The sequence below is a fragment of the Hemicordylus capensis genome, chromosome 4 (assembly GCF_027244095.1).
Source record: "Hemicordylus capensis ecotype Gifberg chromosome 4, rHemCap1.1.pri, whole genome shotgun sequence".
NCBI classification, from domain to species: Eukaryota; Metazoa; Chordata; class Lepidosauria; order Squamata; family Cordylidae; genus Hemicordylus; species Hemicordylus capensis.
In genome coordinates this window covers 55777360-55801759 of record NC_069660.1, presented here as the reverse complement: position 1 = coordinate 55801759, position 24400 = coordinate 55777360, and the positions used below count along the sequence as shown (strand labels likewise).

General features: G+C 42.9%; 1 protein-coding gene across 5 annotated transcripts in view; it reads right to left on the bottom strand.

The window, feature by feature from the left end:
• Positions 1 to 24400, bottom strand: part of SYT6 (synaptotagmin 6) — a 275557-nt gene that overhangs the window by 117924 nt on the left and 133233 nt on the right. For all 5 annotated transcript variants that reach the window (XM_053313299.1, XM_053313300.1, XM_053313303.1 and 2 more), the window contains one exon: positions 13500 to 14058. In XM_053313299.1, the coding sequence (XP_053169274.1) occupies positions 13500 to 14058 (559 nt within the window). The remainder of the gene's footprint in view (positions 1 to 13499; positions 14059 to 24400) is intronic.

The following is a 24400-nucleotide window of genomic DNA, read 5'->3' as shown; positions in this document are numbered from 1 at the left end:
GTCCTGTGGGTCCAGGAATCTCTGAGAAAGGATTCTCAGCATTCGCAACAAATAACAATTCCTATGATAAGAACATAAGAAGAGCCTTCCTGCTGGATCAGGCCCAAGGCCAGTCTAGTCCAGCATCCTGTTTCCTACAGTGGCCTACCAGATGCCTCTGAGAAGCCCACAGGGAAGAGCGGAGGGCAGGCCCTCTCTCTTGCTGTTGCTCCCCTGCAACTGGTATTCAGAGGCATCTTGCATCTGAGGCTGAAGGTGGCCTATGTTCCTTTGATCATAGGATCATATGATCCTTTGGAAAAGCCAGGACAGCTGATTAAACAGATGTTAAATAGATGTAAATTTGTTGTACAGACATACTCTGAATGTATACAAGCTGCTCACATTTTCAGCATACCACATTCATCTTGTGAATTGCCCATTACCTTCTGGAGAAACCTAAGCTAAACAGTTGAATATTTCTCTTACACATCAATGCAAAAAATCCCAACACTCCAAACATCAATTTGTATTTAAATTCAGGATAGGATTTTTAATATTACAGAAGGGAATGGAAAATTAGGGAGATATTTTAGACAGAAAGGGTTCAAAGGTAGGATTTGTTGTCATGTCCATCTCTGCAAATAATGAAGGTGAAAAGGCTTTGAGTCCGACTGAGCAAAGAATTATTATTATTATTATTATTATTATTACATTTATATCCTGCTCTTCCTCCAAGGAGCCCAGAGCGGTGTACTACATACTTGAGTTTCTCTTTCACAACAACCCTGTGAAGTAGGTTGGGCTGAGAGAGAAGTGACTGGCCCAAAGTCACCCAGCTAGTTTTATGGCTGAATGGGGACTTGAACTCGGGTCTCCCCGGTCATAGTCCAGCACTCTAACCACTATTATGTCTGCCCAAGCCCCAATTGCATCTGAGATGGTGCAATGTGATGCCGCCCTCATTCCCTGCCAGTGTGTAGAGCATGGCAGGAGTGGAAGGAAGTGTGGTGGCTAGCCCATCACTCTGCATCACAACACTTCCTTCTGCTCTGCATTCCCCATCCTGTACCTTTCAAAAAGGCAGGGAAGAGGAGCTGTCAACATGGCGCTGGCAGCAGCACTTCTGCTCCCAGGTAAGGGGAGCACGGAGTAGCAAGGTGTGGTGAAGTGGCTGGCAGAGGCAGAACCTGCAACAAAACAAAATAGCAGTGCGCCCCAGCCTAGCCTCTGAAGGTGTGCTGCTGTTGAGGGCTCCAGCCAGTCTGACAAAGGAGCTTTGTAGAGCTTTGTAGTGCAGCTCAGGGCTTGCAGAAGAAGTGGAGGATTTACAGGGGTGGGATGAGGAAAAGGGATTTCCTTTTTGCCTTTCCCACTCATCTGAAACTTTCCTTTACTGTGCTTTTTAATATTAAAGGGCTCAGATTTGGGACTGGTTGCCAGCCCTAAACCTGAGTAATTTATTGCTGCACAGGACAGCAGGGAAGGGGAAGGAAAAGGTATTTTCCCCCTTTCCTTCTTCCTAATTTGGGTTAGTCCCATTTTGCTTTTAAATTTATATGCACAGGACCACCTACTTTTGATATTAGAGGAGATGATGATGATGATGATGATGATGATGATGATGATGATAACTGCACCTGCTCATTCAACACTCATTGTCATCTCTGATTAAGGAATAGCCTTTGAAATTCTATTCTAGCAGTTTTTGAATTACTTAGCATTCCCAGTGCTCCAAAACCTCATTGCAATAGACAAGAGAAAAGGAAAGGTGATATCAGTGCAAAGATAATAAGATCTTAGATGTTTCACAGATTCTTTCCCCCAAGGAAGACCCTTCTCTTCTGATATTGATTTCTACTCCATAATGAAGTGTAAAAAAACCAGGTAAATTAGAATTTTGGAAAACTGTAATGCAAATGACTATTGGCAAATTCTAGTGTTCCAATAGGCAATTACAGCAATTATTATTAATAATAATAATAATAATAATACTCATTTCATCAAGACAGGGCCAAAGAGAAAGAAAAAAACCAGCTTATTTCCCCCTGTGGTATTTGTGCAGTAAAACTCCATAAAGCCATTTGAGTAGCGGGGTTTTGTGCACTGTAAAAGCTCAACGGTCATTTCCATACTTGAAAGGGATAAAACTTGAAAGGGATAAAACCACATGCAATACTTTATAATTCATTACAAGTAGTTCTCTAGACTTGGCAGCTCTCTAGGTCCTCTCCTGAACTATTGTCCAGGGACTCTTGTTCAAGGGAATGAATACCACAATAGGCCCTTTCTTTCTCATTTCAAAAACATTTCAATTTCCTATATGGTCCAGGGAGGTAATGAGCCACCAGCCTATATTATTATGCAAACCAATGATAGCAGCATGCCATAAATACACTTTAATCTATATAAAAACTATGATACTTGGGGAGTTTAACAGTCCTTAACACGCTACGCCAAGAAAGAATGCAGCCCAAGAGTCAATCATTTTTATTTGAGCTGAAATAAGGTGGGAGAATTTTCACTTCCTCTAATGCATGCGTGAACACACACACACACACACAACATTTTTTGTCTCACTTTCACTCAGCTCAAAAGTTTTGCAGGTTTTGTGCAATACCCCTCAGCCACAAAACTTGTTAATAAAAGCAAAGATATGGTGTGTGCATACACTACAGGTAGTGATTCATCTTTCAACACACCTCCAAATCCCTGAAAGAACTATTTTCTATATTCTGTGTTGTGCGTTTGGAAGTTAGTTGGATGGCTACCCTTTTGTCAGCTAATCACTGGGTGTTGGACAAGGTGTCTCAGAGAATGTTTTAACTCTAAATGATCCTGTAGAATGTCTCCTATCCTGTGTTTCCTACATTGTGAATTGTGACTGTGGTACATACTCCCAATCTCTTGGTAGAGACTCAGAGGAAGATGTAGGATCCCTTGTGTGCCTTCTGTTTCAGGTGTATGTGCAGTATGAAAAGAGCAGACAAGTTGCTAGATAAGAGAGACTCAAGGAAGGATTTTTTTTTTAAAGTCTGGAATGGGGCAGCCAAAGAAGAGATCTGTTAACTTCTCAGGACTGGCCTCTCTGATGAAATCTGCTGCTGACTTCTAAGAATGTTCTCTTACCTTCTCTGCTTCATCCATTCCTCAGCCTATATATTTGTGTAAATAAATCAAATATTCTATAGATACTGTCAGTCTGCAGTGTTTCTTCTTCTAAAGGAAACCAGAATTCAAGGTCCCTGGAACTCCTCACCACTTGGGGGAGTGGGGCAAGCAGAGGTCATATACCACCACATTTATCATTCTATTGGTATTATAATCCCTTTTTACTAGGAACAACGCAGCAGAAAATCAGGTTGTACTCTCTAGTCTGCAACAGGAGGAGTGATTAAGAACTTCATTAAGGGCAAGCATTAGTATCCTTGGGCGAGGTCTGGCAAAGTCTTAATGCATATTTATGATGCTGATTATGAGGGCTACTGCTTCAAACAAGCCGAGCTTGGTAAAATTAGCAGCGTCTGCTAAGGATCTTACTGTTTCCTCGGCTGTTAGCAATCACTACAACATTAGGGAAGTGTTTGCAAACCTGTGAGACAGTTATGCTATTAGAATGATAAATGGGGAACTTTACATAGGAATAATGAGACTGTGCTCTTGAAGCATAGCAACGACTGTGCTGCTTCTGGGGTAAGTACAGCACTGAGGGTTTTAGAGGGCAGGGATGTAAGAAAAGGCTTCAGGCAATGGGTCTTTTGAGACTAATTACATGCTCAGTACCAGGCCGAATATTCCTCCCTACCATAATAATTTCCTTCTAACCAAAGTACTAAAACTTTTCCCATGCAGCTGCCTTAACACTCAAGTCAAGATGTATCCCAGGCTTGGAACCTCTGAGAGGAAAATCAATTTGGCAAATTCTGCAACTCCTCATTTAAAGCAAATCTGTTTGAATTTTTCTAAAGAAGATCTGCTAGGAAAGATCCATTTTTTTAAAAAAAAATCTATTGAAATCATTCTCAAAGCCAACCTGCCAAGAGAGAGAGAGAGAGAGAGAGAGAGAGAGAGAGATGAAAGCTCAGGCTACAAAGCAAGCTGATCAACTCCCTTTTAGGACAGTATGGGAAAATGAGATAGAGAAATCTGGGTGAGGGCATGGGGAAATCAAGTGGCCTTATTAAGCCGAGGAAAGCAATCTATTTCACGGTTATGATGAGAGTTCAACACTAGCAATGGGATTCCTGAGTAGTGAATAATTCCTTGAAGGAAGAGAAAGGTGGGAAACATGAAAGCAGCAGGAGATGTCCCAAGACTAGAGTGTAATAGTAGCACAAATGAATAACTGCAGGAAGTCTGCATCCAGTTCTCTTGAGTTTTTCAGCACCAGGCTGTCAAGGTGACCCATTGACATGTGTCCCAAAACCAGCCACGTACAATCCATACAAAGTTCGTGTTGGCTAATACAGAAAGGGGGACATCCGAAGAGGCTCTCAGCAAAAGGTGGCATGGCCAGTTCTTATTTTTTGGCATTTGGATACAAAAAATAACCACATTTAAAAGACAAATAACACAGGTACCCCATCAGTTATGAAGTGCACATGTACACTGAGATCCAGTTTTTCTTGAATAAACAGGAAATCTTAATCCTTTCTTGATCAGTTAGTTTGTGTTTATTGCAGAGAAATATTGGGAATGTATGCTCTACTCCCAACATGTGATGCCTTCATGACCCCAGATCTGGGACTTCCCCAATTGGGGGTGAGGTTGACAATAGACAGGGTGAGATAGCCGAATGATCTGGATTCTGGGTGACCCCATGCTGCTGGGACCTAAGAAGAACCAGGGGAACCAGCGCCAACACCCCCACCATAACCAAGGACAGAGTTCCCTGCCTTCATCTTCTGTGTCGGAGGAGTTCCCTGAAGATCTAGCAGCTCAAGTAGAACTCCCCTAGCACTGCCAGAGCCAGTACTTAGATCAGGCAAGGCCTCTTCAAACAACAGAGCCTTCCCCACAGAAGGGGTGGAACTAATCTATTCTATGTGAACAGGAGTCCATAAAAACCAGATTTGGCTTTTTAAAAGCCAAATTCTGGGTTATGGCCCATTTGACCCATGATTATACCCCTTAGGTTCTGGCAACAAACTGGCAGTAGCAACCATTTTAAGCTGTCATACCCAGCTCTCTTTATTTCCTGCTCTGAGCTGCCCGAGGTCCTGACTTCATTTCACTTGGGGCTCTCCAAGGTCTGTGTCCCTCTCAGATCCTTGCTCAGAGAAGACCCTGATTCGGCCTGGAATAGGACAGATGCAAGCACTGGGAAACATAGGAATTCTCCATTTATGAGAACTGGACCTTAGAGAAACTAAAACATGGCATTGCAATGAAAATTCCCATTTTAAAAGAAGACAGCTTAAGACAAAGGAAATTAAGCTAAAGTAAACATAGTCCTCCAACCTACATGCACCTGTAGAAAGTTCTTCATGCCTTTGAATACTAAGAAAATACAGAGGTCGTTCACACAATCAAAAATTGTGTTCTGTCTGGGTTTGCGAGCTGTGTGTGCTCCCGATTTTCAAGGTAGAAGGAAAACATGGGCAGCTTTTCCTCCTACCTTGCTTCCACACAAGCACTTCTACCCAGGTTTTCCTCCTACCTTGCTTCCACACAACTCAGGCTTGCAGGGAGAGTGGGCTTAGCCCATTCTCCCCACAGACAATCAAAGGGCAGCCCTGGGTGACCGGGGCGGCTGCCCACACGTCTGTTGGCTCCATGATGGTGCTGATGGGGGTTGTGGGGATCGGGGGCCACATGGCCCCCAGAAGTTCAAGAATGCCCCACGTGAGTGCTTGCAGCCTCCCAGTCAGGGGGTCTACTCGTGTGTCACCGTGCACCACGGCGACACATAAGCAAAAAACAAATGAGGGTAACAGAGCGCTCGCTCGGCTAACTTCATTTACAGGGAGGGGGAATTAGGCAGGCACCTGAGAACCCTGTGGTTCCTATAATCCCTGGAAAGCAGGCTAAGCTCCCTTAGCCCACTTTCCAAGGATCGTGGGAATAGCCTTATAAAGTGCTATGAAGTTACCATAGTAGACAGTCAAGACTTCCATGAAAGTCCTTGTCACTGATCTGGATTACACATTAAGGAGAAAACTGATAACTAGACAAGTGTGATGGATGAATTCTCTTGTTAGGGAGAATTTATCTGCCCTTTGTGTGAAAGGAAAAAAAATCCTCATAGAAAAAGTAGATTCTACCCTGCTTGGAAGAGAAACCCCTTGCCCATATTTCCTTTCAGAAACAAAGCAATCAAGATGTAATCCATCACTGCTTCTTCCTTACCCAATCTTCAAAAAGAAATTTCTCAATTCCTACCAGCTTATGATTTGGGACAAAGATTTTAGAGCTAGCTAATGGAAACTGCAGAACAATGGGGCACCATTTATTTATTCTGTACAATTGGTACAGAATGCAGCAGCCTGACTGACCTCTGGGACCATATAATGCTGATCTTAAAAGTACTGCACAGGCTGCCAATATGTTTCCGGGCAAAATACAAAGTGCTGGTTATTACCTATAAAGCCCTCAGTGCCTTGGGTCCAGAGCACTTAAGAGAGCGCCGTCTTTGTCATTAACCCTGTCGCCTACTGAGATCATCTGGAGAGGTCTGGTTACAGTTGCCACCAGCAAATTTGGTGGCAATTCGGCACCAGGCCTTCTTTGTGGCTGTGCTGGGGCTTTGGAATATGCTCCCTGTTGAAATAAGAGCATCTCTTTCTCTGGTTGCTTTTAGGAAGACCCTCAAGACGTACCTGTTTTCTCAGGCTTTTAACTAAAATTAAAGTTTAATTTGTTTTTATCTTATGAGATTGTTTTTGTTTTATGGAATTTTAACTGTTTTTACTCTATTTGGCAGTATAGAAATGATAAATGAATAAATGAATAAAATATTTTTGTCCATGGTTATCAAAGCAAATTGTTTTCTTTCCTTGTCGCAAAATATCCTTCTGTTTGATACTGCAGACACTAGACTTTCACTGTCCCTGTGGCTCAAGAGCAACAGCTTTGCCAAGTCCTTCCTGGTGATTAGTGCACAGACTTTTGGCTTGCAGAAGAGACAGACTCTGCATGGAATCCCCCAAAGGCTTTACCCTATCACCTTGCTCTGTGTGTTCAAAAAACAAGTTGCTGTATGTCTAAATATCAAGTCTGCAGGAGCCAGAATGATGAAAGGACAATGTTTTGGCACAATTTGTTAGCAACCTGCCCTTCAGCAAGTTGACTCTACCCAAATATTTGTCTGTCGTTTTTTGTTTATGCTATTCTGCAAGATCGCTCTGCTATCATGTTGAAGTACTGAGTGACCTACAGTACCTTTATAAGAACACAAACTGACCTCACTCAGGGGAAAACCTTGAATATGATTAGTGCTGCCCGTAGATATGCAGATACAGGTGGACCTCATTATCTGCGGACTCCATATTACGCAGTTTCATTATTCGCAGGTAGAAAAATAGGTGAAATTCGCCTATCAGTGGTTTTGAGTGGCCAGAATTGACCCAGAAATAACTTCCCATGTCATTTCTGGCTGCCATTTTCCAGCAGAGTGCCAGTCTGTGGCTCTTAAAAAGATTTTTGTTGGCAAATATTTAACCATTTTCAGGGTTGGGGGGGGGCATTTTCTGGAGACCTGGGGAATAAGGTACTCTCTTTTTCTTTTCTTCTCTTATTTGTGTTCCCCTTGCTTTCCTGGCCCTTTTCTTTAGGTCAGGAACCTAACCCCCCAATTCCCATTGACTCAAGGTTTCGTTATTCGCGGTTTCCGTATTCACACCTATAGGTAAGAACAGACCTGCCAGGAATAACGAGGGCCACCTGTACTACCATATGACCATATGATGCTACCTTACAGAATCAGTCCATCTTGGCCAGTATTGCAGCAGTTTTCCCGGTTTCAGACAGGGATCTTTCCTAGGCCCAGTCGTACCTGGAGATGCCAGGGACTGAACCTGAGACCAGGGCCGGCAGAACATGGTAAGCGAGGACCGCATGGCATTGGAGTGCCGATGTTGGGAGGGCGCCTGCTGCTCTCATCCCCACTGCGCCTTTTCCCCATCCTCGCCACTCGCTGAGCTTCCCTGTTGGCAATGGCTCATGCTGCTGGCTTCTATGGGAGCGCTTGCTCGCTCCCTCCCTCCCTCCCTCCATCCTACGACGGGCCCCTGGCTCAGCTGATTGATTGGCAGGCATCTCGACTTGCATGTGTTCTCCTGCCTGCTGCTGCAGCTCCTGTTCCGACTGTAGGAGGGGTGGGGTATAAACTTTGTGGCATGGCAAGGGGCTCAAGCAACCCCCCCCAACTGCCAGGTGGCTCCCCCCAATTTAATTATGAGTAAGGCTACAATACTATGTATGATTGCCATGGACTACCCTTCACTGAACATTTCAGAATATGAATATGTTAGAACTTCATTTTGGACTAATTTAAATCTCAACCCTCCTACCCATTGGCTTTGATGGAACTTCTTTCCAATGACTGCATTTAGGAGAGCAACAAGTTCTGTTGGATTGTGCATATTTACCGATTTCTACAGCCCTATGTGATATATATTTTTCTTTCTAACGATGAGATCAATAACAAAATTCAGTCCTGTGTTGTCCTTGAAGCAACTCATCGGCAAGTTCTTAGGAGGCATGTTGCCTCAGGGCCCTTTCACTCTATGATTCTCTGCTCAGAACTATAACAAGGAGGAAAGCTAGTGGTAATTTACTGGCTTGACCAGTTTGAAATGACCAAGCTAATGTCTTTCAATGATCAGAGAACACCAGCATTGGGATGCAAATCCCGCCCCCCTTGTTTCCTCCCTTCTTCCCTCCCACCCTATGGAATGTGGGAAGTATTCCAGCCATGTGGATTAATTGGTCAGTCTACACTGCAAGTGTGCAGGGCATCCTGGAGAGACCCCCGAGCCCGGGAGGCTGCTTGCAGCCACCCAGTCAGGGGTCTACTCGTGTGTCGCCACATGCCGTGGCGACAAACAAGGAAAAAAACAAAAACAACAACAACCAAGGTTAATGGAGTGATCTTAAACAAGGTTAACCTTGTTTAAGGGGAGGGGAGTTTAATGAGGCTAGCTACTAGAAGTGGTGCGGCTCCCATTGCAACACACAATTGCCCAAAAGCAGGCTGGGCTCCCTTAGGCCTTTTTTGGGTGATCGTGGGAATAGCTTCAGTGTCTGGAAGGAGCACCACCTATCACACAAATGGAATAATGTTGTAAAGTTGTGTGTCTCACTGAAAAAACTTCCAAGTAGGAACCGAACCCCTTTCCAAAAAGAAATCATTCTTTGCAATGTATATGCTCTTTTTAAGGTTTAAATCTCGCTCTGCTTCTGCCTTGCTTTAGATTCCGCCTTGTCTTTATTATACATAAACATGAAGTGAAAGAAAGTAACAATCTGATTTTATGAATATAATAGAATTGTAACATTTCTTTCCTTTCATGTCTCCGGAGTATTTTGTGTGTTTGTGAGCAGGCACATGTTTTATTATGTGTTGTGGCACATAATAATACACATGTGCACACTCTGCCTTGATACTGCCACCCAAAACAAAACTCATTCTGTACACAGTTAAAAAAATATTAGAGGGGGTGTGCCAATCTATACGTCTTCGGGGGGGCGGGGGGGGCGCCAGAACTCTTAGCACCAGCCCTGCCTGAGACCTGAGACCTTCTGCATGCAAAGCATACCTCTCTCTGCTACAGAGCCATGGCCCTTCCTCTGCCACTTTTCATGTTTTCTCTCTTAATTCTTCTATGAAAAGAGAAATAGGATCTTACAGTTCCAGTACCAGCTCTGTCTCAACAAAGAGGTAAGCTGCTCCCTGATTGGGGATGGAATTCAAACACTATCAATACATTAAAGAAGCAGTCCAGTATTTACTGAGAAAACCATGTCTTTCTATGCTCTTGGTAATTCTTAATGAAGGAATTGGGCCCAACATGATGATCAGGATGCATAAAGAAAGAATTATCAAGCGTAGACTAGACAGAGAAGCTTAAATAAATAAATTTTAAGTTTATGGGAGGACCATTCTTAACATTAGAACATAAGAACAGCCCTGCTGGATCAGGCCCAAGGCCCATCTAGTCCAGCATCATGTTTCGTACAGTGGCCTACCAGATGCCACTGGAAGCCTACAGGCAGGAGTTTAGGGCATGCCCTCCCTCCTGCTGTTACTCCCCTGCAACTGGTACTCAGAGTCATCCTGCCTTTGAAGCTGGAGGTGGCCTTTAGCATTCCAACTAGTAGCCGATGATAGACCTCTCCTCCATAAAGTTATACAAACCCCTCTTACTGTAAGGCCATCCAGGTTGTTGGCTGTCACCACATCTCATGGCAGAGAATTCCACAAGTTGATTATGCGTTGTGTGGGAATGTATTTCCATTTGTTGGTCCTAGATTTCCTGGCAATTAATTTCATGGGATGACCCCTGGTTCTACTGTTATGTGAGAGGGAGAAGAATTTCTCTCTATCCGCTTTCGCCACTCCATGCATGATTTTATAGACCTCTATCATGTCTCCCCACAGTCGTCTTTTTTCTAAACTAAAAAGCTCTAGGTGTTGTAGCCTTGCCTCATAAGAAAGGTGCTCTAGGCCCCTGATTCATCTTGGTTGCCCTCTTCTGCACCTTTTCCAGTCCACAATGTCCTTTTTTAGATGTGGTGACCAGAATTGTACACAGTACTCCAGGTGTGGCTATAGTTGTTATGTTTTAAGTGTCATTAATGTGTTTTAAGTGCCATTAACAACAAAGCAGCACCTATACACATGTACATCACCAGAAGGAGTACACAGAAATCAGATTAATTACATTATTGGTGCATGGAGGTAGAAGAGGTCAGTTATAAGAGCAGAGATGTGGCCGGGGGCCAATTGTGGAACAGATCACGAACTGCTCATGTGCAAGTTCCAAATCAAGCTAAAGTACTCTAGAAGATATTCCCTGCTTGCAAGAACCTCTAGTATGGGAAGATGAAGTTAGATCAGCACTCTGGTCATTACCAAGTTGGAAGGCTACAGGAATTGATGGAATAGCTACAGAAATATGGCAGGCAACAGAAGAAGAATCAGTCAAGGCTCTAACCAAACTATGCCAGCAAATTTGGAGAATAACACAGTGGTCAACAGATTGGAAGAGGTCAGTCTACATATCCATACCAAAGAAAGGGGACTAACAGATTGCGCAAACCATCACACAATATCCTTAATTTCACATGCTAGCAAAATAATGCTCAGGATCATCCAATGCAGATTAGAGCCCTACATAGAAAGGGAAAAGCTGGATGTTCAGGTTGGTTTCAGAAAAGGCCAAGGAACAAGAGACACCATTGCTGATGCACACTGGATAATTGAGAAAGCCAAAGAATACCAAAAAGAAGTCAATATGTGCTTTATTTACTACAGAAAAGCCTTCGATTGCATCAACCATGTCAAGTTGTGGAATATCCTTAGGAAAAAATATGTCCCAGAACATCTCATTATTCTCATGAGAAACCTATACACAGGACAGGAAGTCACAGTTCAGACAGAACATGGTGAACCAGACTGGTTCCAGATTGACAAAGGAGTAAGGCAAGGCTGTATACTTTCTTCTTAATTATTCAACTTATATGCTGAACATATACTGAGAGAAGTTGGACTGGAAGAAGATGAGCGTGGTTTTAAAGTTGGAGGAAGAAACATCAATAACTTGCACTACGCTGATGACACCACTCTGACAGCTGAGAATGCAGATGATCTGCAAGCTCTAGTAATGAAAGTCAAGGAGCACAATGAAAAAATTGGACTATGACTAAATGTAAAGAAGTATAAACTAATGACAAAGGGTACATCAACCAGCCTCAAAATTGACAATGAAGACATTGAAGTGGTGGATAGATTCTGCCTTTTAGGATTGACTATCAACAGTAAAGGATCCAGTAGTCAAGAAATACGCCACAGACTAGCACTTGGTAGGGTTGCAATGAAGACCTTGGAAAGGATATTTAGATGCCATGATGTGTCTATACCTACAAAGATCAGAATCATTCATACCATGGTTTTCCCCATGATATTCTATGGATGTGAAAGCTGGACTTTGAAGAAGCAAGATTTTGCTTCTTGACACTTCTTGACGCAAGTATTGACGCTTTTGAACTTTGGTGCAGGAGAAGACTTTTGAGGATACCATGGACAGCCAGGAAAACAACAAATGGATCATAGAACAACTCAATCCAGAATTTTCACTTGAGGCACAAATGACCAGGCTCAAACTATCATATTTTGGACTCATTATATGAAAACCCAGCCCTCTTGAGAAGTCCATAATGCTGGAAAAGGTTGAAGGAAAGATAAGAAGAGTATGATCAGCAGCAAGGTGGATGCACTCAATTACGACAGCAGTGAATGCACCACTGAGAGACCTTAAAGGCCAAGTTGAAGAAAGATCATTCTGGAGATAATCGATCTATGTGGTCTCTAAGAGTCAACACCAACTTGATGGCACTTAATCAATCAATCAAATGTACCCCTAAGAGGAGGCTTTGGGAATTTGGGGCCGTATATGTAGAGTTCAGAATAACAACTATAGCAGTTACAATATTACTATTTTTTTTTAAACAAAGCAAATTTCAGATTTTTTGGTTGTTATAATTACAAGGCAGTGAAGATCTGGGGCTGAGCACCTGTTCATAACACCTTTTTCTTATATCCCCTATTCTTCCCACATGTAAGTTCCCTTGCATTCCTAATCCCTCACATAAAAACATCAGAAAAGGCACATAAACAACAATTTCACGATCGATGCAAATTGTGATGATGCACAATTGTGATGATGAAGATCCCCTTTCAGATCTCCATCCTGGGACCTAAGAGATGAAAGACAAGGTTTCAGTGTGTGCATCAACTACACATAATAGAGAAAACTGCAGGGAAACCAGGCACTAGCAAGGAAAAACAGTAGGAGTCATGCATTATGGCTTGACTGTTATTAGAACTTCCAGGCCAGAATTCTTTACTGGTTGTTCTAGTTCCTTGAATAAGATTGGAGGCTGCCTTCATCTTGCCTCCTGCTCCCCTGCCAGCTTGACAGGACCTGTCTCTGAACAGCTCACACTGACTTACCAGCATTGGTTCTGGTTGCTTTACCCTAATATGAATTATTGTGGTGTTATTGTGGTGGACAGACACCTAAAGCATGAATGATGGGGGTTGGCAGCTTGCCAATGAAACTTCAGAAAGTTACAGATAATATAACTTAGTAAATCTCCACACTGGCTTAGAAAGTCTTGGAAAAGTAGTGGGAGTACAATGCACACTTTCAGAAGAACTCCTGATGGTCTGCCAGCACTAGAACCCTTTGTTCTATGTGCAACATGGCCTATGGAGTCATAGCACTGGTGGAGTGCAAACTATTCACAGCATGTCCTGCAATTCTTTCTCCACAGCAATGGCAACAGAAAATACTCACAGTTGTGGCATACTGAATATCCTTCCAGATGGAAGTCTCCCGAGAAAGATCTGAAGCCTCAAACAGGTTCTCTAAGATCACCTCCCCAATCATGTCATGTCGTGAAAATCTGTCAAAGTCAAAGACACTAAGATGGAGCTTTCTATTGGTCAGCTCCTCATAGGGCACAGGAAACTGAAAGCACTCATCAAAAGTGGGATTGAGAGTTTTCCTATGCACACGTGTTTGAAATTTGCGCTTCCTGTCAGGCAAGAGGTAGATCTTGACGTAGGGATCAGAGCTGCCACAGAGGTCCTTGGCAGGCAAATCAAAAGCCTTAAGAATCCGCACAATCAGCATTTCATTTTCATAGTCATATTTCAAAGAAAAATTTATTTTCCCACAGGTTTTTTCTGCCTCTTTCTTGGGGTCCTCAGAATCCACTGATTTCTGTTTGTACAGCTCTGGCTTGATCCGTCCTATACAAGTTGGTTGCTCTTCCACAGGTGGTGGATCTGTGCCATAGTCCACACTGGAAACATGCATCTGCCTGGGCAGGTGCCTCTTGAAAGAAATGTGCCTGGAAGAGATAAGAAGAGGAGAGTGTGTTGTATGCTTGGAGATGACCCTGCCCCCTTCCTGGATGCCTGGCCCAGTTTGAGATGCAGGGTGCAAAATGGAAAAAGAAGGGCAAGGAGACATTCCTCTTTTGAAATCATGTAAGAACCAAAAATGGTTGAAGGAACCCCCCCGGAACTCCCCAAATCTCAGATATGGCATGTTACCTTTCAGATTAAGAGACCCGACATCATCATCATCACCGTCAATTTCTTTTCAATGGAAAAGTTCTCAAAGTGGTTTACATAGACAAACAACTACAATAAGATGGCTCTCTGTCTCTAAAGGGCTCACAATCCAAAAAGAAACACAAAGTAGACATCCACAACAGCCACCGGGGAAATGCTGTGCTGGGGTTGAATAGGGCCTGTTGTGCTCCTCCCACTTTGAAAAGTGCCTCTTTGCCCAGTTAGCCGGGGAATATGTTTCATTCTTCTAAACAAGTTATCCCACCCTTCCTTCAAGAAGCCCAAGGCTGCATTCATGCTCTCCTGCCCTCCCCACTGTTGTTTATGATCACAACTCTGTGAAGTATGTTAGAGACATCACTGAAGTAGGCTAAGAAATATTCACTGGTCCTGATCACTTAGTGAGCTTCGTGGCTGAGTGACAACTTGGACCTGGGTCTCCCTGGTCGTAATATGTCACTCTAACCACCACACCACATTGTTGTTCCTGGTGTGATGCCTATTGGTTTTCAAACATGTCTGTTGTTTTCTACTTTCCTTCTATGTGACACAAACACATGAAAATAATTATCCTACAAGTTATAACCAGAAAGCAGGGGATGTTTACTGGGATTTGCATAACAATTCCTCTTTCATTACTGGACACTAAATAAGAAATTCTTTTACTGCTGAGAGTCGAGGCTACTGCAAAGTCTCCCTCTGGACTCAGCTCTCCTCATCAAGAATTTCCCAGGAGGTCTGGACTGGAGCTAATCGTGCCGTTTGTAATCCACCATGACACTCCCACAAAACACACACATTCTTTGCCCTAAAACTTAAATTTCCACAACCCGGCAGAGCTTCCTGGCTGGAAACTGATTGCCTGAAATTGCTTACAATGACGGAGCAAATCTAATGACCACGAATGCAAGGAACTCATCAAATTTCAAATTATAGCTAAAGCAATAATTTCAGCACCATTTTGATTGTTTTGCCCTTTATGGGGCTCATACAATGATCTACTTTTCTAGGGAACAGCAATATCTCTCCTCTTAGTCCTACAGCAGGAGAGTTTAATTCCTGAAATGATCAGTATGGTCACCATATAAATGTAATGGAAGAGGGATATTGGCCTTCTTGCAGGGGGAAAATTCTGCTTGTTCATTTCTTTTCTTTTTCTTTTTTCACATTTTTGAGTTAAACAAACAAAGTTGGAGATGTATGTTGTGATGCAAGAAAGAAGCAGCACACATTTTTCAAAGAAATATAATTTTTTAGAAGAGGGAAAGGAAGGAGGAGAAGGAAGATCTTCAAATTGAGAATTTCTGCATGCATGGGTAGTTTTAAAAGGGCTACAAAAGTCCTCTAGTTGATAAGAACTCACATTTTATCAAATGTACACACACACACACACACCCTACTTTAAACCTTCCTATTGAGAGAGCAGGAAGTATGTTCACTCCCAGTGATGTCACGGACACTATCCAATAGTACACATGACAATAGCACAGTAACAGTACTTGTTTAACCCTCATCGTATTTCTAAGGACTCGAATAACATTTTCCTGAAGTGGTAGGAAGTTTGGTTTCTCACTTACTGTAATGCAACAAAACAAATGGGTGTATTCCATGTAATGGATGGAGGATGTGGGCACTTTCACATCTCTGACCATCATCAGGAAGGACTTCCCTTTTGCCCTTTGAATGAGTTCTGAGCCCCACAGAATCAAACACAGACTAGTTGTCCCCACCCCCAAATAATTTGTAAATGCAAATAATTTGTAATTGTTTTTATCCTGTTGTAAACCGCCCTGAGCTATTTTGAAAGGGCGGTATAAAAATCGAATAACTAACTAACTAACTAAATAAACAAACAAATACTTCCCCATTTTATAGTTTTGTTTAGACACACATTTTATAGTTTTGTTTTTATTATCAGGCAATACTGATAATTTGGTAAAAACCATGATCCTAGTTTTGTATTTGAAAAATGTAAACTGCAATTAAGAATGATTCTCCCTTGCCCCCACAAGTATTCCTACAAATATTTGGCTGGAACCTCTTGGGTTTTCAACTTCATTTCATTTCATTTATTTATTTATTGACTGCCTGCTATATACATCTCTAGGTGGTGTACACAATCAAAATTACAATATAAAAATACAAACAATTAAAACACTTTCACAGAATAAAAACAATTAAAAACAATTCACAGAGTGAAACAAAATAATTTCACAGTTTAAAAACAATTAAACAGTTTAAAATTAATTTTAATTAAAAGCCTGAGAAAACAGGTGTGTCTTAAGTGTCTTTTAAAAGAAATCAGAGATGGAGAAACTGTTATTTTGACAGGAACTGCATTCCAAAGCCCTGGGATAGCCACAGAGAAAGCCCAAAGTCACCATCAGATGAGCCAGTGGCAACCATAACCAGACATCCCCAGGTGATCTTAATCGGTGGCACGGTTCATGACATAGGCCAAATTCAGATGAAATAGGAAACTGGAGGTCCCTTCCCCTCCAATTTCCGAAGCCGCATGTCTGAATTTGGCAAACTAGAGTTAAGGGTGAAAAGGGACCTGGGTTTCCCATGCCAAACTCCACTCTGAATCTTTGGTAAGAGTGGAGTTTCACTGCCGTTAACTCCGGTTTTACGATGCTAGCATTGCATTGGCATTGCAGTGGCATTGCAGTTTGGCCACACAAAACCAGAGTTGAGAGAGGAAGTTCCTCCCTCACTCTGCCCGATATGTAGTGCATGCTGTCCTTCCATCAAGAAGGTAGCCCACATAGCCATATCCCTTGCTTCTCTGCAGTCTCACTGATTGCAGAGAGGCAGCTCTTCCTGTTGTCCAAATGCAGATGGGAGAGGGAGGAGGGGGTGCAGAATCGCAGATCTATTGGACCCATGGTTCCGCATTACATTTGAACTGAGACAAAGAAGGTCATCTCCTAAATACCCTAGAGCTAAGCCATTCAGGGCTTTATAGGTAATGACTAGCTCTTTTTATTTTGCTCAAAAACATAGTGGCAGCCAGTGCAATTCTTTCAGAATCAGTGTTATATGTTGTCCCAGAGACTAACCTGGCTGCTGCATTCTGTACCAGTTGTAGTTTCTGAAGTATGTACAAAGGCAGCCCCATGCAGAGTGCATTACAGTGGTCAAGCCTGAAGGTTATCAGCATATGTACTATCGTTTTAAGGCCATTTACCTCCAGAAATAGATGCAGCCTATGTATCAGCTGAAGCTGATAAAAAGCACTCCTCGCCAGTGCCTCAACCTGAGAAACCAGAGAGAGTTTGGGATCCAGGAGCACTCCCAAGCTACGTACCTGATCTTTCAGGGGAAGTGTGGCCCCATCAAGAACAGGCAGATCTAAACCATCTTTCAGGTCTTGACCCCCGACAATCAGAACCTCCATCTTATTTGGATTCAACTTCAGTTTGGTATCCCTCATTCAGCCCATTGCTGCCTCCAAGCAGGCATTTAAGGAAGTTATGCCATTTCCTGATGAATCTGATAGGGAGAAATAGATTTGGGTGTCATCACCATATTGATAACATCCTGAACCAAATCTCCTGATGAGCTCTCCCAGTGGTTTCATGTAGATGTTAAAGAGCATTGGAGACAGTATGAAGCTTTGTGGAACTCCATACAGTAACTCTCACTTTGCAATGCAAAGCAACTTCTTGAATCTACCCAAGAGGTAGAAACAGAACCAATGTATAGCAGTGTCATCTAATCCCACCTCCCTCTGGCGACCCAGAAATATACCATGGTCGATGATATCAAAAGCCGCCAAGAGATCCAAAAGGATCTCTGAAGAGTCACACTCCCTCTGTCAATACCTAATTGGAAACCATCCATCAGGCCAACCAAGGCAGTCTCAACCCCATAGCCCACCCAAAAGCCAGTTTGAAATGGGTCTAGAGATAATCAGTTTCCTCCAGGACTGTCTAGATCTGAGAGGCCACCACCCTCTCCATCATCCTGCCCAAACGTGGGAAATTAAAGATGGGCCTATAGCTGCCTAACTCTGAGGGGTCCACTGTAGGTTTTTTCAAGTATGGTCTAATGATAGCCTCTTTAAGACAAGGAAGCATACTACCCTACCTCAGAGAAGCATTTATGATGTTCACCAGATCTTCTTGAACAATCTGATTGTTAAATAAAATAAGCCAAATTGGGCAGGGGTCAAGAGAGCAGGTGGCAGGACACACAGTCCAAAACAGCTTGTCCACATCCTCAAGAGTCACAAACTGAAAGTGATCCCATCTGACCACATAAAAAGAGTTGCTGGATACTTCCATAACAGACACTGCCCTAATTGTAGAATCCAGTTTGGCCCTAATATGAGAGACTTTGTCCATGAAAAACCTCAGAGCTACTTGCTGACTTTGTGTGATGAGTGGATCTAGTGTTATCTGATCAATGTCTTCCTAAAGAGGGGATAAAGTGGTGCTCTACTCTGCTGAGGTTCCCAGTCATTTAGGCACAAATCCAGCAATGTAAGGTGCACGAATTAGCTGATGCATAGGCTGCTAAGCCTGATTTGTGTAGAGCTGATGAATGAGTCCTGCCTCTCCGCAGGAGAGCTCAGCTAGGGAACCTCTGGTCCCTTCCAGCCTGATGAATTAAACCCAAACCAACCAGAATACAAGAAGGAAATCATTCTTTGTTGTCAGAGAATAAAGCATTTGCACTAGGCACTGGTGTTCTCTCTAACCTTTTTCAACTGTGTGCAGAAAGTTTTGTTCTGGGCGGCTGTATCAAGGCAGTGTGTGTGCACATGCATTCAGAATGAGGCCATCCTGATTAAATCTTAGCGGGATCTAGAATTAACTGAGCGGACATCAAAAAACTTGTGAGCGCACGTACACACCTCAGAGAGAACACTGCTAGGCACCAATTTACAATAATATGGATTGCAATATCATCTCCAGGCTTTGGTTCACAAAAATACCAAACATATACAACTCTGAACAGGTTTCTCTCTAATACCGACAGGATGCAAGCATTTCTACCGATATCACCACCTTTCATAGATTTGTATTTGTTTGCAAAAGAGTAATACATACCACCAGTAACAAGTTGTTCTAGTAAGAACTAATTTGACTACTTTCATTTCACAAGTTAGCCCAATTGTGCCTCAAATGTTCACACATCCACCATCTTGAATAGGGGTAGATTACATCAGTACAAACTATGTGCTAGAACTGTCCCTATGTGTCCCTACAACTGTACCAAATTTGGTCCAAATCAGTTTCCACTTGCACCTCAAATGTTCACGTGTCTGCCAACTTGAATCATGGTGGATGACATCATTACAAAGTATGCCCATGAACTGTCCCTATGTGTTCCTATAGCTGCAGCAACTTTGGTTCAAATCAGTTAGGCGGTTCACAAGTCCAATTGCATTTCACATATTCAGTGTCTGCCATCTTTAATTAGGGAGGATGACATTATCACAAACCACACTGTTGAGGTATCAGTGTGTGTCACTCACTAAATTTGGTTCAAATCTGTTAGGTGATCCACAAGTTAGCCCACTTACACCTCAAACATTCACACATCCGCCATCTTGGAGTGGAATGGATCACATCATTATAAACGACACCATTGAGGTATCCCTGTGTAACACCCACTACAACTGTACCAAATTTGGTTCAAATTGGTCAGACGGTCCACAAATTAGCCCACTTGCACCTCAAACATTCATGTATCTGCTGTCTTGAATAAGGGTGGATGACATCATCACAAACTATGTCATTGAGGCATCCCTATTTGCCCCTACATTTGTAGCAAATTTGGTTCAAATCAGTTAGGCGGTCCACAAGTTAGCCCACTTGTGCATCGAAAGTGTATGTATCAACCATCTTGAATTGGGGTGGATTACATCACCTCAAACTACGCTGTTGAGGTTTCCCTATGTGTCACTACAACTGTACCTGATTTGATTCATACTGATCCAGGCACTGCAAAGTTGATGGGGGCGGTGACACACACACGGACACACAGAGAATGCTGGGTAATATCATAAGCCTACTGGAAAGTAGACTAAAAAAAACTGAATCAAACTGAAACAGTGCCATGAGGCAAGAGCTGCATGTTTACATGTTGTGCATTTCCCCTCCCCTTCCACAATTTCCCAGCACTAATGGTTGTGCTCAAAGGAAGTTAGTCATGACTAGGCCCCATTGAGATTAATGGGATTACAGGCAGTCACAACTAACTTTCTCTGGTTACAATGAAGTTTAATATGCTTAATTTGTGCTTGTGCTACTGTACATTTACTTTGGAGCCTAGAAGGAATTGGAAACCCTCAGTTATGCTGTATCATCAGGAGAGACTTGAGGAGAAGAACAAGCCTGACCTCTAGCTTTGAAATAGTCAGTTGTGATGTGATGTGGAAAAACAAAATCCATTAAATATATGAGGCAACTCTCTAAAGGCTTTGCTTCTGCATGCAGGCATGAACTTTGAGTACAACATCACAACTAAACCCAACATGCTGAACATCCAGTACTCATTTTCCTGAGGCACTGCCATCCCTATCATATATCTGGTCAAGGAAAATGGCTTATAATTGCACATTTGCATCATTTTCACAACAGCAGGACTTCTTTATAACTCGTGAGTTCCAGGAGAACTGAGTTCAAATCAACACCATTATGTTTTCCTTCATAATGTCTTCACTGAGCCAGCTTAATCATTCAGGATATGAACGCTTAAGGAAAATGTGTTCCGAGAATAGCAAGCATACAACTGCCAACAACAAACAAACAAACAGGGGTGTGGGGACAATGAAGCAAGGAGGGGACACAACTGTCCCTTGGCTGCCAGGGTCTGGGGGTGGGACTGCCAAGGTGCCTCCTCACCCTCGGCCAGGGCACCCGTTGCCCCTTCTCGCACCTAGCTGGCGAACAAAGTGCTCGTGAGCTGGGAGCATGAGGCTCTCCTCCCCAGCCAGGGTCTCACTGAAATGCTGGCTGCGTTGGTTGAAAAAGCCCAGCCAGTCAGCATTTCAATGAAATGCTGATTGGGAAGGATGGCAGAGATACTGCCTTCTCCCGGGTAGTATCCATGCCCCCTGCATCTGACATCAAACACAGGGGGCGTGGCCAATACTGGCTACTGGGCCAGTCAGCCCCTCCCTGCAGAGTTTCCCCAGTCAGTGGTTCACTGAATCGCTGACTGGGGAAACTCTGCAGGGGCTGACTGGCCCAGTCTCCAGTACTGGCCACGCCCCCTGTGTCTGATGTCGGATACAGGGGGTGTGGCTTGGCGCACACTTCCTCCTACTGCAGGAAAACTCCCTTCCTCCTGCAGACAAGTCTTGTCATTTTCACAGACTCTCTTTATGGCAAGGCAAGTTAGATGTGATATCTAGCCTTCACTGGTAACTGTGCTTTAGCTACTGTCCCTAATGACTAATCTGAGTTTAATGACATTGCTATACTCCTTCATATAGGTGTCTTTAGCTCTGTTCACATGTTATGTTTAACACTTGTATAATCTGTGTACCCAGGTACAGAACTGTACACAAGAACAATTATTCATATGTTATGATAAAGACAGGTACAGCAGCACGCTTCCTTTCCATACCATGTATATGAGGAACCTGTACCCAGGTTTACTTTTAAAATGAACACAGGTACAGTCATTCACACAAAAACATGTATGTATGTAAAGATATCTGAACGCAGGCACAACATGAACAGGGTTTTTGTTTCTCTTTAGCAAACTCCATCATAAATGTTTGTATAATGTGCATTATATTTATTCTTTATAGTTGCATCTCACTTGTTCTCCAAGGGGCTCAGAATAGTATTTTAGCTTTGTTACAATTCTGCTATGCAGTTTGGGTTGAGACAGTGACTTAGCCAAAGATATCCAATGAGCCTGGAAACTGAATAAGGATTTGAACTTGAGTTTTCATAAATACAAACCCCACTCTCTAGCCACTATACCACACTGCCCAGAGGGTTGGAGGACATGCAGTGTACTCAACATATTATGTACCTTCACTGGTGGCCAGTGGCATTCTCTCCTGCTATCAGCAGACTGTGGCTACTGCACTTCCTGCCTCCTTCATTAGTGCCTCCTCCTCCTCCTCATGTCTGAAGGCCAGGGTAGGAATTTCCCACCCTTTCAGCTGTCATTGAGTGGCCGGTAGTTGTTTTACCTAGTGAACCACCTCACTAGCCACTACTGTGTGCATTCTTATGAGAAACCCTTCCTTGAGCTGGATGAAAAGGGGAACATTTGCCATGTTGAAGTTAACTCAGGCAACACAAAATATTCCATTACATGCAGAACTACACCAAGAAATTAGATATTTAAAAAAACATATGAAATTTATTAAAGTCAACCTCCTTCCTGGAGGATTGGAAGGTAGCCAATGTAATATCAATTTTTTAAAAGGAATCCAGGGGAAGCAGCAAATTACAGAACTGCCAGTTTTATTCTGTCATGGTTAAACTGATAGAAAGCATGACTAAAGTAGAACTGGTCATCTTATAGAAGAACAAGCTTTGCTTGGATGGAGTGCATGGCTTCTGCAAAGGAAAGTTCCTCCTCGCCAACCTTTTGCAAGTCTCTGGGAGTGTCCATAAGCATGTTGAAGGGGTAACCTGGTCAGCATTATATATCTGAACATTTAAACAACTAATGACAAAGTCCTTAACCAAAGGCTTGTAACTAAACTTAGCAGTCATGGGATAAGTGAACAAGTCCTCCGATGGATTGGAAATGGCTTAAAGAACAGGAATAGAACCAGGCAGTTTTCACAAGGAAGGGAAGTCACCAGTGGAGTCCTTGACTGATCTGTAGATTGACTGGTGCTATTTAATTAATTTACACACGATAGATGCCTGGTTTCCATGCTGTGCTCAATGCACATACAATCTGTGTATAGTGTACACATGTACAGATCTACACACATGTACAGTTATTCATAAGTTATATTCAATACATATACAGTGGTACACTTCCTATCTCTACCAGTACCAAAACATGTACCTGTATGCATGTACAACACAACATTGGAATAGAACTATAGAGTCAGAGAAAAGCAATCATATAAAAGCATTATATTAGAAACAGGATTCTGGACTAGATGGAATGTTTGGCCTAACCCAGCAGGACCCTTTTAAAGTTCATAGCCAGAAAGCAAGGAAATGAAACCTCAAGCAATTCCTGCCCCCCAACATAGTAGACTTGCTCTTCAAACACTGACTGACATCTGGATATGTGTTTCGCCTAAACACATGCCCAATGCAACATGGATGAAGTCAGCCCATGCTTCAGGTGAAAGGGTTGTGTGAATTAGACATGAGGGTCAGTGACCATGGGAAACAATGCTCAGAATCCCAGGCCATCCTCAGCATCCAGATCCTTGTAGGCTCTGTCTTTCACTGTAATGAATCCTCCTGCTTCAGCCCTTCATCGAAGCCCAGAGTGACCCTGAGGCAGTGGCTGATCTTGAACACTGAGATGCTGCTTCCTCCAAGCCAGCTCAGTGAGTGATATGTCAATTCCGTTTATCTAATTATTCCTGCTTTGAGCCGCATAAGCAAGAAAGAGAGCAAAAGGCTGTAATTCCATCTGACAGTACGCCATGTCACTGATATGTCTCCCTGCCTCCCTGAGTCCTAACAAAATTAAAGTGGCCACAAGCATATTGACAGCTTGACACAATGAGGTCAAGTCACAGTAACAGGGTTTGAATCTTTTGGTTAAGATCAAGGGCCCACAGGGAGACTGCCGTGATATGTCAGCTGGTTCACTATCAAGTCAACCTTTGGCAGAGACCAGCATGTAGTCAGGGGAGTGTCCTCTAGCTCCAGGAAGCACATGTCAGCCAAAGGTTTAGGGTAATAGCCCTTTTGTGCAATTGCTCAATGATTTACAAGTGTCAAGAACATATTTAAAGGAGGCAATTGCTACAGACACTGAGAGGAGAGGTAGCCTGCTGCACCAAACAACAATTTAGGATTTGAAAGAACTAATCTAGCTCTCTGCTTTGCATACATTCCCTATATGACTATGGTCAAGCCACTGAGGGATCAGAAATTGGCTCCAAACTCAGTTGAATGCACGTTATGACAACTAAGTGCTCTGCAGAGCAATAATTGT